A 12828-nucleotide genomic window follows, 5' to 3' on the forward strand; every position below is an offset into this window, starting at 1 on the left:
CACTAGTGTATATGGATGGTTTTATGTTTGGTAATATCTAAAGTCACTTAATCCAGTCAAATTCTGGTTGCATGTGACCAGAAAAATTAGCAACATTACTAAGGAAAGACAAATTCTTGGTCATGTGCTCTTGGAGACATCCCAAATGGATGACAAGCAGACCATGACAAGCAGATGTGCCTCAGTGACTGTTCTGAACTGTGTCAGTACTGAACGTGAGCACTAGAAAAGCTGAAGTTGCACACTTAGAAATCAATACTTGGCTGGCCAGGTCCTCTATAGCATTTAAAAAGGAATCCATTCAATTTACTATAGATTCCTGAAATTCCTCATTAATCTTATGCTCTTTGTAAAATGCAGTCTCAGAAATCTTAGTTTGGTGGAGTGTCCCAATTTGTGCCATTAAGTACATTATTTAGAGTATCAACCTCATTCTGAAGAATAAGAGCTTTTATTTTAAAGTAACAGTTTTCCACGAACTTCATTGCAGAGGGAAGCTCAAGTAGTAAAGCTTCATCTGCAATTCTTAAAGGCTCCTAAGAGCTAGTGGAAAATATGCTAATTGCTTCTGCAAGTAAAATTATGGAAATGCTAATTTTCTTTATGGGAGATAATTTCAGCATGTTTTTTATTTGCAAATGATCTTAATTTTAAATTGCTTCTCACTTAGGGTGTTGTTAGACCAACAGGTGGCTACGCAGTTATGCTAAACTGGACTATGTCAGCTGTATATGGTCTTCATTCTAAAGAGGTAATTTCCATTTATATTCTAGTTTATAATTATGAAAAACATTGTTTATACCATTTTTTACTTTTTTTGTTTCTGTTTTAGGTGTGGTGGGCAGCATCTGATTTAGGCTGGGTAGTTGGTCATTCTTACATTTGTTATGGACCTCTTCTACATGGGAATACAACAGTTTTGTATGAGGTAACTGCTTATTTTAATGTTAGTTACTTAATTATTTAGTACATTTGGGAGCCGAAGACGCTCTCAAAACAAAGGTAAAATACACCACAAAATACATACATTACCCATATGCTATTTACCAAGATTTTACGTGGACTGTACTCATCCTCACAGGAAGTCCCCTAGACTTCTTCTGAAGTACCGCCAGAATGCCCTTGGTTTTCTAGTTCCCTCCCAGTGGTTTTCTTCTTGGATAATGGCAACTATTTTTCCTTTGAAAAGAATATTCTGTCCAAACATACATCCTGCCTTCAATCTCCATATCTATACAGAAGGCACTTCTTTAATGGTTCTAGGCATCTCTTCTATATGTTTGCACAATAGTCAGTGCAGGTAGGATTTGCAAGCCCATCATGGATTTGAGTATGCATAGGTGAGGCAAAGGGACCCAGTTCTTTTGATATTCAGGATACCTATTCCAAAGAAAAACTGGTGCAATCAGCAATTCTCTTTTCAAGGGAAGTATTGTTTCTGGTTAAATTTCTTTTTCTTTTTTTCATGGTGTTACAGTAGAATCTCACTTATCCAACATAAATGGGCCGGCAGAATGTTGCATAAGCGAAAATGTTGGATAATAAGAAGGGATTAAGGAAAAGCCTATTAAACATTAAATTACATTAAAATTTTACAAATTAAGTATCAAAAACATGTTTTACAACAAATTGACAGAGAAAGCAGGCCAATAGATGATAATGTTATGTAGTAATTACTGTATTTATGAATTTAGCACCAAAACATCGCAATATATTGAAAACACTGTATTTATGAATTTAGCACCAAAACATCGCAATATATTGAAAACACTGACTAAAAAAAATTGGCTACTAACAAATTGACTACAAATAAAGATAGAATTGCATAAAATGAACTTACAGTAGCAACATTGTTGGAAACTAAATCCATAAAAAGTTCAATCCTTGCTGCCTAGAGAAACAGCTGCGGATCAGGGCGGGAGGCAAACTGCGTTGAATAATCCAGAACGTTGGATAATTCCAGTTTAATGATTAAATGATGATGGAATAGTGGGTTAAATAGGTTTACATTGTTGCCTTTTGCTATCTGGAAAGATAAATTGGATATAAATGTACCATACAGTAAACCTTTGGGTAGAGGTTGGCTGTATAGTCATCCTGAAGGACCTAGAGATTCCTGGGGGGGGGGGGGGGGGGAGCATTTTAATCAGATCTGCAAACAATCAAATCTGCCCAAGTTAAAACCAAAAATCTTCAGGGCCAACTGTAATTATGTGTATGTGTGTGAGAGAGATAATACTGAGCCATGAGAAAGTTAACATTTTAGATTTACTTCTTATCTATATTTTCCAAATATACCCTGGGATATAAATGAAACAGAAATGATTTAGCAAATTATTTCTTTATTTATACAAAGGCTTTATGCTAGTTGCTTGTGCAGTCTGCTGATTAAGTGGAGAATTCCTTTGCATTCAGGAGCTGAGCTATGAAAGAATTACAGAACACTTTTTACCCAATTTTAGTTTTAAAACTAAACTCTTCATAGGGGAAACCTGTAGGGACTCCAGATGCGGGTGCTTTTTTCCGTGTGCTGGCAGAGCATGGAGTGGCCGCTTTCTTTACTGCACCAACTGCAATTAGAGCAATTCGCCAACAGGACCCTGAGGCTACCCTGGGGAAACAGTACAATCTGACAAGGTGAGCTCAGGATATGCGAGAAGCTTGTTTTATTTACTATTGGAAATAAACTTGAGATGTATGTATTCTCTTGGGTACAGTCAGTTACACTGATGCTATAACAAAATAGGATATGCACGTGCGTATATTGCTACCTTCATTAAGTCATGCCTTGGACTTGCACACTTCTTCCCTCTTGCTCTGATTCCTTCTGTTGCTGACTGGTTTGAGCAAAACGTGATTTGTCACAGTGTATATGAATTGAGTGGGAAATGCCTCCAAGTTGGAATATCATGGCAAATTAGTTTGTTGTAATCAGGAAACTCATGAGGGGAACCTTGAGTGATTGAGCCTGGGGCATGGTGCTTGTGGCCAAATTGTAATGGTGCTACTCATTAAACCAGCCAGCCTCATGGGAGCTTAAGTTCATGCTCTTCCAAAGTGCTATCTCTTAAAACCCACCCATTCTAGCTGTATTAATCAAATTATCATTTCCAGTTTAGAAATGCTTAATTATGAATTCTGGGCATGCCATTCTGTTACTACAAAATTCAAAAAGAACCTTGCCACTTCTGAAGGTTAAAGTTAGAATGTTTTATGCTTTTGTTGAAGAACAAATCTCATTGAATTCAGTCATGTCTATCTCTAATTTGAATCGTATAGGATGGTTTTATTCTGGAATACACATTTGTTGGCAGTACTGTGCATTTGATGAAATGGGATGTTAAGAATCCTGTGTTAGGTTAAGGTGTCATGGTGTTTTGGGATATTCCAGAATTCAGGCAATGTGAGGTTTAGGACTACAGGCAGTCCCTAAGTTACAAACATTTGACTTAACAGATGACTCATAGATAAGAATGGGTGTGAGACAACAGGAAGTGAGAGAAAATTACACTTAGGAAGGAAAATTTACTCTTGAAGGAGTTATCATGTGAAAAAGGTGTCTCCATTGAAGGTTTATCATCAACGCTTGTGTCCACAGCAAGCCAATTTTTTTCAAAATCCAATTATCACAGGGACAGAAAGTGCGTGAAATCTTTTGAACAGGGGTACAGACAACGAAACAAACACCACAGGGGTGTTAACGTCCTATCCAAAGCATGCTCTCTCTATATATGTTTGGAGGGAATTGCACTTGAATATACCTGTTCCGACTTACAAACAAATTCAGCTTAATAACAAATCTACAGAACCTATCTTGTTCATAACTTGGGGACTGCCTGTAATCTTAACACAACAACATTAGTGTGTTTCTTTTGAAATTTTCATATGAGAATATTCCTGATTGAACTTCTAGTTTCTTTATATTAAGGATGCAATAGCATCTCCACTTGTTGAACTGTAAAAGAAAGTATGGTCTTACAGAGCTTTTTTAGACAAAAGTGACACTGCCTAACACTTAGATGTGTACAGTGGCAAAATTACCATAGAAAAAGAGAGATAGGTATATATAGGTAATGTAAATGATCAAGAGAAACATGGTTTTCTCAAAATAAACTAAGGTTAATATGCTGAACAAACTACAAGAGCTGGATCAACACTGTATGAACATATAATTAATTACAATAAACCTTTCATATATTATTCTGCAAAAGAAATCTGTATTTTATAGGGAGTGCCTCTAAATAATTCATGTAGAATTATTGTGGCTGTTACATTGCATTACTAACTCCCACTCCCATCTGTTTTATTAAACCATTTTATTTGACAGATTTCCCCCCACATATTATTCAGATTGTCCATGAACTCTGTTCTTTTTATAGCTTGGAACTGCCCTCTTACATTGGGGTGGGGGGGTGGGGGGAGAAATTTATGTACATATTGCTTTTTTATGTTGTGGGTCTATTCACATTATTTAGTTCTCTGAAATATGTCATGGCGATTCTTTGAGGACTCCCCAGTCTAGTTTTTTTCTAGAGCTTGGACAAATCCCTATTTTCTAGAGCTTCAACAATTCAGACCCCTATACACCCCCCCCCCAGGCAGCCAGAGTGGACATTAGCTTTCCTAACTGGGAGAAATGGAAGTTACATCCAAAAAAAACCCTAATTCCTGTCCTAATAGTGGATAACTAAAATGGGGAAATTTGACTGGATTCCTGTTGTTATAGTATACAAATGGTTGCCCTTTTTCTAAAGTTCCACAATTATGGTAGGGGAAAATAGATACAAATCTGCTTTATCGCAGTAGTTTTTTCTCTCCCTAGTGCCTTACATTCTTTTAAACCTTTCCCTCTGAAATGACTGATAAACGTCCTCTGGGAATGGAAGAAACGAAGAAAGAGCTACAGAGCTAAAGTGTTACTGTGTGGAGTGGCAATAGTTAATACTGCATTTACTCAAATCTAATGCTCATCTTTTTTTGCTAAATTATCTTCCCAAAATTAGGGTGCACATTAGATTCACTTAATATGAAACCAAAGCCAAAGAGGAAGCTGCTTCAGGAACACCTGGAACTCTTATTAAGGGACCTCATTCCTAATTTAATTGCCATTGCTCAATGTTATGCAGTGCTGGGATTTGTAGTTTGGTGAGGCATCAGCATTCTTTGGCAGCCCACAGAATTCTAAACTGCAGTTCCAGTGACCATAAGGCATTGAGCCTGGGCAGTTAAAGGGCATTCATTCTACAGCATTCAACTCTACCCCAAAGTTTTCTTTTCCATTGCTAAAAGCTTTGGTATTTTAACACTTCTGTTTTTAAAGAAGGAATTATAAGCACTCAGCCACTGTAATGTGTACCTTTTTTGGTGAAATTACGAAGAGTGCACTTTTTACCACTACGCATTAGATTCACCAACAAACCATTTTGTTGTTTTTGAAAATTGAGGTGCACATTAGATTTGATAGCACATTAGACTTCAGTAAATACGGGTATGTCCAGAGCATGGAGTGTTGGTCACCGCAAGTGACCTTTTATAAACAGCTGTCTCTTGTAGCACCATAAAGACTAGGGAGAAACAGGCTGTAATCAACAAAAGTGTATGTCATAATGTATAATGCATAATTCTGTAGTGCCCAGTTATAACAACAACAACTTTATTTTTATATCTTGCCACCATCTCCCCAAAGGGACACGGGACAGCTTACAGGTGGGACCAAGTACAGCAACAGCGGTTGCTAGTGTTTAACACATCCAACAGCTTCTGCCATATATCTTCATAAATAAAGGAGTGGTTGTCTTCAGCAGTGGTTAAAAGAAGGGGAGAGGTTATTTCTCTTTATATATGGACAAATAAGCTGCATAATTTTTAGGAACAAGCATGTAGCAGTGTCCTTCTTGGTTGTGTATTTCTTTTAGTTGAAAATTATTCTAAAAATAATCCGATTGAATGTAGGTTCCGAACATTGTTTGTAGCTGGTGAACGTTGTGATGTGGATACATTGCAGTGGTGCAAAGAAATCTTCAAAGTACCGGTTTTGGATCATTGGTGGCAAACTGGTGAGTTCTCTGTGATCAGCAACCAAATTCCCTTCAATTTCATATTCTATCTCACGTGAAATTTGTTCTTCAGTCTGCCCTATACTATATTGACCATTCTCTTCAGCCCTGCAAGGTTTGTATCTAACGTGTCTTTGTTTAATTAGTTCTAAGGAGCAGTCTTAACCCAGTAGTAGAAGTCATGTTTTGCAGGCAGATGATCACATGAACACCACGGATCCATGTTGTATTCAGCTAGGATTGGGATAGGCTATGATCTGAAAAGCTGAAGAACTGTTGCCATTCAGTGGAGATGATAGTAGGTTGGGCTGATCAATTTGGGCTGATCAATTCTTGACTGTGTGAGGTTTGCTTTTTCTGTAAGGATTTCTGAAATGGAAGGCAGGTAAAAAGCTGATATTAACAACATTCTGACTGCATGGCCAGATTTCAGTTTTTAATAATGTTTGTAGTGACTAAATTTATACTGAGCTGTGAACATTGTGCCACCTGAGTTAGTTATTCAAAAAAGTGTGTGTGTGTGTGTGTGTGTGTGTGTGTGTGTGTGTATACATACATACACTTATAAAGAGAGTTTTATGTTAACCCATTCATATCTTTCTGATGATCTCATCATGCTCATTGACTATCATGCTTCATAATTTTAAGACCACATTTTTTGAATCCATTCCATTTCAGTTTCCACTGATGCTTGATGCGAGTTAATCATGTATCTGGCGTTTTTACAGTTTAAGCCGAGTAGCTGTCTTTTACTTCTGTCCCCGTTAGTATCTTCTCTCTGCAATTACACTGATTGAAAAGAAGGGAATAGTAAAATCATGTTCGGGCATGATTCTGTTCTCAAAATTTCTTTTAAGATGCCCTGGAAGAATGACACTGGGAGTGCTTTTAAAATGTCATTTGCATAAGTGAGAGAAGCTGTGACAGCCACTAGTTTTATAGATTTCTATGAAAATGTTACAAGTTGCTGATGTCATTCATGTTGCCTAGCAACGGTTTTTTTCCTAGTTCAGAGACTAGGGTCCTCATTAGAGGAAAGTAAATGGTTTTACTGATGATTTGAGAATAGAGAGCAGAGTTAAGCTCCATGAGTCTCTTATAGAAATAATAATCCTTTGCAAGATTTAAGGCATCCATGATGGAGCTTTTGCTGGAGAAAGAGCAAGAAGCAGTTTATAAAACACTAATCCTTGATGCAGATATATGTATTTCGAGAAACTAAAATAGGAACAATCTAATCAGTCTCTTCCATCTTTATAGTATTAGTACGAGGAAGGGTTCTGGAAATGATTAAATTGTAAATGGATAGCAATGAAAGACGCAATTACTGTTTATGTAACATCTATTTGTGTTTATTCTCCATTGTGCATGAGTCATATGCATGGTAGTAGAGGAAGCAAATAGATTAGTTTGTGTCTGATACATTTGATGATCATGGGCATTTTAAAAGGGTTATAGCTGCTATGCAGTGCTGGATTCATATCAGCTGAAGTGAAGTTTGTTAGAATTAATTTCCAAGGTACGTCTTTCCACCTTGGGCATCTTTGGCTTAAGACCAATGTTTGGAAAAGGGTTTTTTTTGGCTGACATCATAACTTTAGGATTCTGGATATTATAGTATAACCCCTATATTTATGGGGATGCCTGGGCCGGGGTGGGAGGGGGGGGGAGGGCAGGTATCTTGGAAACAGTAAACCATGCATAATAGCTAACCCCAGTGAAATCCATAACCTCTTCTGGAAGTGACCACATGGTTGCCCTGGAGGATCTAGAGAATTATCAGAAAGGTGTCATCTATGTTAACTTATGGAGAAAGCATTCCATTTATTTATTTATTTCCAATATTTCTACCCTGCCCTTCTCCCCGAGGGGACTCAGGGCGGCTTACACAACTGGCAGGATCACTACCAGTACATCATAAAACAATAAAATAAGAATAAAACAGTTAAAATAGTTAAATAACATAGTAAAATACAATATATAAAAGATTTAACACAGTGCAACACCGAATATATATGCCAATCATCCATCAGACCTTGTGCAAAAGCCTTAATCCAATCCATGTCAATGCTGAGTTCATTCATTAAACGCGCACATAGCCAGGTCTTCAACTTCTTTCTAAATCCCAGAAGGGATGGAGCCTGCCGGATGTCACTGGGGAGGGAGTTCCATAACCGAGGAGCCACCACCGAGAAGGCCCTGCCTCTCGTCCCCACCAGCCACACTTGTGAGGCAGGTGGGATCGAGAGCAGGGCCTCCCCGGATGATCTTAAGGTTCTCGTGGGCTCATAGGAGGAGATGCGTTCGGACAGGTAAGTCGGACCAGAACCGTTAAGGGCTTTGTAGGTCAAAACCAGCACTTTAAATTGGGCCCGGTAGCATATCGGCAGCCAGTGGAGCTGGCTTAGCAGGGGGGTTGTGCGTTCCCTGTAAGGCACCCCAGTTATTAATCTGGCTGCTGCCCTTTGTACTAATTGGAGCTTCCGGGCCGTCTTCAAAGGCAGCCCCACGTAGAGCGCATTGCAGTATTCCAAACGGGATGTAACCAGAGCGTGGACCACCATGGCCAAGTCAGACCTCCCAAGGAACGGGCGCAGCTGGCGCACAAGTCTGAGTTGTGCGAAGGCTCCCCTGGCCACTGCTGAGACCTGGGGCTCTAGGCTCAGCGATGAGTTCAGGAGAACACCCAGACTGCGAACCTGTGTCTTCAGGGGGAGTGCGACCCCGTCCAACACAGGCTGTAACCCTATTCCGTGTTCAGCCTTATGACTGACCAGGAGGACCTCTGTCTTGTCTGGATTCAGTTTCAATTTGTTGGCCCTCATCCAGTCCGACACAGTGGCCAGACACCGGTTCAGGACCAGGACAGCCTCCTTAGTGACAGGTGGGAAGGAGTGACAGAGTTGGACATCATCTGCGTACAGATGACACCGCACCCCGAAACTCCGAATGATCTCTCCCAGCGGCTTCATGTAGATGTTAAACAACATGGGGGACAATACTGAACCCTGCGGGACCCCACAAGTCTATGATTCCATAGAATCATTTGGAGAATCCAGAAAATTCCTAAACATACAGGTTTGCTTAGTCTATTTAATAGATGAATACATAGATTTCACTAACTGATACTTTGAAGTATGCTTCTGGATTAGTTAACTATGAGGAACATACTCAGTAATTCAGGTAACAGATGTTCAGTAGTTTTGCTTTATGAATCAGTTTTGAGTTTGTGTTTGGCTTTCTACTGCTTCTAGGGCATTCAGCTGTACCCAGATTCCCTACCTCCTTCCTTGCTTGCTTGCTTGCTTGCTTGCTTCCTTGGATCTAATGAGCAGACATAGTGTACATGGGGCAATTTAATTCAGAATGGACAACCTGTAGCCCTCTGGGTCATTTTTGAACTTCAGTGCCCACCATTCCTATTGTGGCTGATTCTGATGGAAATTGTTGACCTATGGCACTTGGAGTGCCACAGTGATGCACCCTGATTCAACTTTTGAAGCTGTGAAAATGATATGGGTGCCTTCACAAATTATTCATGTGCATTTAAATAGATGTTTTTCTACTGGGAATTATGAAGTACACACTCTGAGTACAGTGGAAATTACAGTTTATATAATCTGTTTTTTACACCTGTGCAGAGACCCAATTGTGCTGTCTTCTATATACTGTGATGTGAAAGTATTTCACTATACAATGTTATGTTAAGATACTTACATACTATTAACAGGACTCCCAATGGAGACATTATTTCCAATAGTTAACCATATTGTATTCTGTCTAACCTGTTTCTTTTTAAGTCACTCAGAGAAGCAATATTCTATTGTGTAATATTTTTCTATATATTGATAGAGTCTATTTTGAACTGGTTGAATCTACCCCAAAATAAACAGCTTTAAGTGTCAGAGATTTCTGGAGCTAATGCAAAAATAGCAGTATTAGTTTTACTGTAGGAACTGTTCAGTAGTGGCATAGACTGCCTCCGTGAGTATTAGACCTTTTTTTTTTTTTTGACGTCTTTAAACAGAGGTTGGACATCCATCTTTCAGAAGTACTGTAGTTGTATATTGCTGCGTGGTATGCCATTGGATTATATGACCTTTGTGTTCCTTGTGTCTGATTCTTAAGATTCTGTGCTTTTTTATTCTCCTTCTCCTTTTGCTATCATTTGCTTCGCCTGTATTTTCCCTTATCTGTTTCTTTCCTCGAGTGTCTGGGTAGACAATGAACTCCAGAATATTAATTCAAACAGGGCCCTTTTACTAAGGTTAATAATCTGGGAGTAGAGACAGAAATTTAGAATGGTAGTCATGGGTTACATCCAAGTGCTTTGTGAGTTACATCCATTATGTCTAGCTCCCTCCTGCCCTTATTATTATTATTATTATTATTATTATTATTAATAATAATAATAATAATAATAATAATAAACTTTATATCTCGCTCCATCTCCCCCTGGGGACTCAGGGCAACTTCAATTTATCTGTTTGTATAGCAGTCTTGTATTGGAAATATAATCCTCCATGAGATAAAACAAATGCTACCTATTTCAACTGATTTGCAGAAAGTTCAGTCTCATGAAAAAATGAGCCCATTCAAACAACCACTTAAATTTGTGGTATTTACTGTGAAATAATGGCTGCTGTGCAAGAAAATGCTGTGCATTTCCTGTTAATGCTAGTTTTTCATTGATTTTCATACAGTTCACAGCAGTAGATCATAGAGTTGGAACTCTTGGGCATCATTGCTGATAACAAAGCACATTTTACCAGCTTCTTTTAAATATTCTTATAGCCAAGAGGATGTGTATTTTTTTTAAAGAAAATTAAACAAAATCTTTTGGGATACATATCATGCATAGATATGCATAATAATGTAAAGTTACCAGGTGGATTTAACCCAAGAGACTTCACTAATTTTCTCATCTTCCAAGATATTTTGATCATTGATTTGAGAAAAGCCTATGAGATTTCTAAAGCCTTTAATTTAGGGATTTCAATAACATATTCTTGTCTTTGCCACCAGAGATTGCTTTTCAGTTAGAATAGAGTAGGCCTTTGGTCTTCTCTGGAGTTCCAGGATACTCTGTGGATAACAAAGTCTTTTGATGCTCAAGTCCCATTATAAACAGTGGTGTAATAAAATTGTGTAATTTGTATAAAATGGCAAACAGCTTAAACGTGTATTGGAGAGAGCTTGAGGATTTGTGAAATGATGGGAGGCTTCAGCAGAATATGTCTACATATCCACATATTATATAAAGACTATGGTGCCTTTTAACCCCCCCCCCCCCCTGTTTTTCAGCCAAGGTTGGTTGAATCTGTGAACGCATAACCCATGGATATGGAGGGATGAGTGTAATTTTCTTTGTTGTCCGCTCCTCCTATTTCTGTCAAGCTGTCCATGTAACAAAACTGGCTGAAATCCATGAGGTATTATGTCAACAATGATAGCTGTTCCATCAATATTTCTACTCTTAGCAGTATTTTTGGAGGCAAGGTAGATTTTACTTTTCATGAAAGGAAGATGACAGCTGTCCCTAATCCTGCCATTGGTAAAGTTATAAATTTAACAGAGATATTCTGAAGTAGGCAAGACCTAACCTTGGATAGTACATATTTTAGGAAGGATTCATTTCCATATACACTGAAAACATTTCATTCCTTTGTTTTAAATTATGTGCAGTTTAGCAATATCTTCCATTACAACATATACAGCTGCCATGTCTGGGCAGCTTTATGTGCTTCCTTTTCTTCTCCATTTTCAGAAATTGTAATTGAATCCATGCCAAAAAAAAAAGCAGAAACCCTCAACAACTCTTTATAAATATTTATTGTCAGTCAACAAATTAGATATGCCATTTTGAGTTTTAGGAATGAAAGAGTTTTCGTTTAACCAGCTTTGGCTTTTATAGACTTATTTTCTATGGATTTTCAACTTCCAATATAGTAATAATGTTTTTGCCCATATTGGACTACACAATCTTTATTTAATAAAGGTCTGAGTACATCTTCTGACTGCATTGTAATTTTCTGTACTCCAATATACATGACTTGGCTATGGATTTTCTTTTGGGGAAAGGTCATTAATTGAATTAATTTTGATTTGGAGCAGTTTTTAAACTTTACAGATTTAACATGTGCTCTTAAACTAGTTGTCCTCAATTTGGAAATTAACTTGCATAATTAGAAATGGATTCTGTGACCCTTCACTGACTTAAAAGACATACATTACAAGACTAGAAAGACAAATATGCACTCTGTTTTTCAGGGGATCAAGAATCTCTTAACTTTTTCAACTTTTGACTGTATGTCAACTCTCCATGGAGACTTACTTGGATATTTCATCACCTTTAAAAAAAATGTTTGGTTTCTCACTACTATATTCTCATTGTATTCTCATTGATCTGACCAGGGTGGTCCATGCCTTAGTTACCTCTAGACTGGATTATTGCAACGCGCTCTACGTGGGGATGCCTTTGCAGACGGCCCAGAAACTGCAACTAGTACAACGTGCGGCAGCCAGGTTTCTAACTGGAGCAAATTACAGGCCGCATTCTACTCCCCTGTTTAAGGAGCTCCACTGGCTGCCGTTTATTTTCTGAGCCCAATTCAAGATGCAGGTCATTACCTACAAAGCCCTAAATGGTTTGGGACCCACCTACCTTCGTGACCGTATCTCCCCCTATGAACCAGCACGATCTCTTCGCTCTTCGGGGGAGGCCCTCCTCTCGCTCCCACCACCTTCGCAGTCGCGGTTGGTGGGGACGAGG

General features: G+C 38.4%; 1 protein-coding gene across 6 annotated transcripts in view; it reads left to right on the top strand.

Moving 5' to 3' along the window:
* The window catches only part of acss3 (acyl-CoA synthetase short chain family member 3), a 98359-nt gene that overhangs the window by 20663 nt on the left and 64868 nt on the right, over positions 1–12828 (top strand). For 5 of the 6 annotated variants that reach the window (XM_062982682.1, XM_008110915.3, XM_062982681.1 and 2 more), the window contains 4 exons: positions 671–751; positions 833–928; positions 2486–2637; positions 5953–6056. In XM_062982682.1, coding sequence (XP_062838752.1) covers positions 671–751; positions 833–928; positions 2486–2637; positions 5953–6056 — 433 coding nt within the window. The remainder of the gene's footprint in view (positions 1–670; positions 752–832; positions 929–2485; positions 2638–5952; positions 6057–12828) is intronic. The other variant, XM_062982684.1, reaches the window with a different exon arrangement.

This window comes from Anolis carolinensis, chromosome 5 (assembly GCF_035594765.1).
Source record: "Anolis carolinensis isolate JA03-04 chromosome 5, rAnoCar3.1.pri, whole genome shotgun sequence".
Taxonomy (NCBI): Eukaryota; Metazoa; Chordata; class Lepidosauria; order Squamata; family Dactyloidae; genus Anolis; species Anolis carolinensis.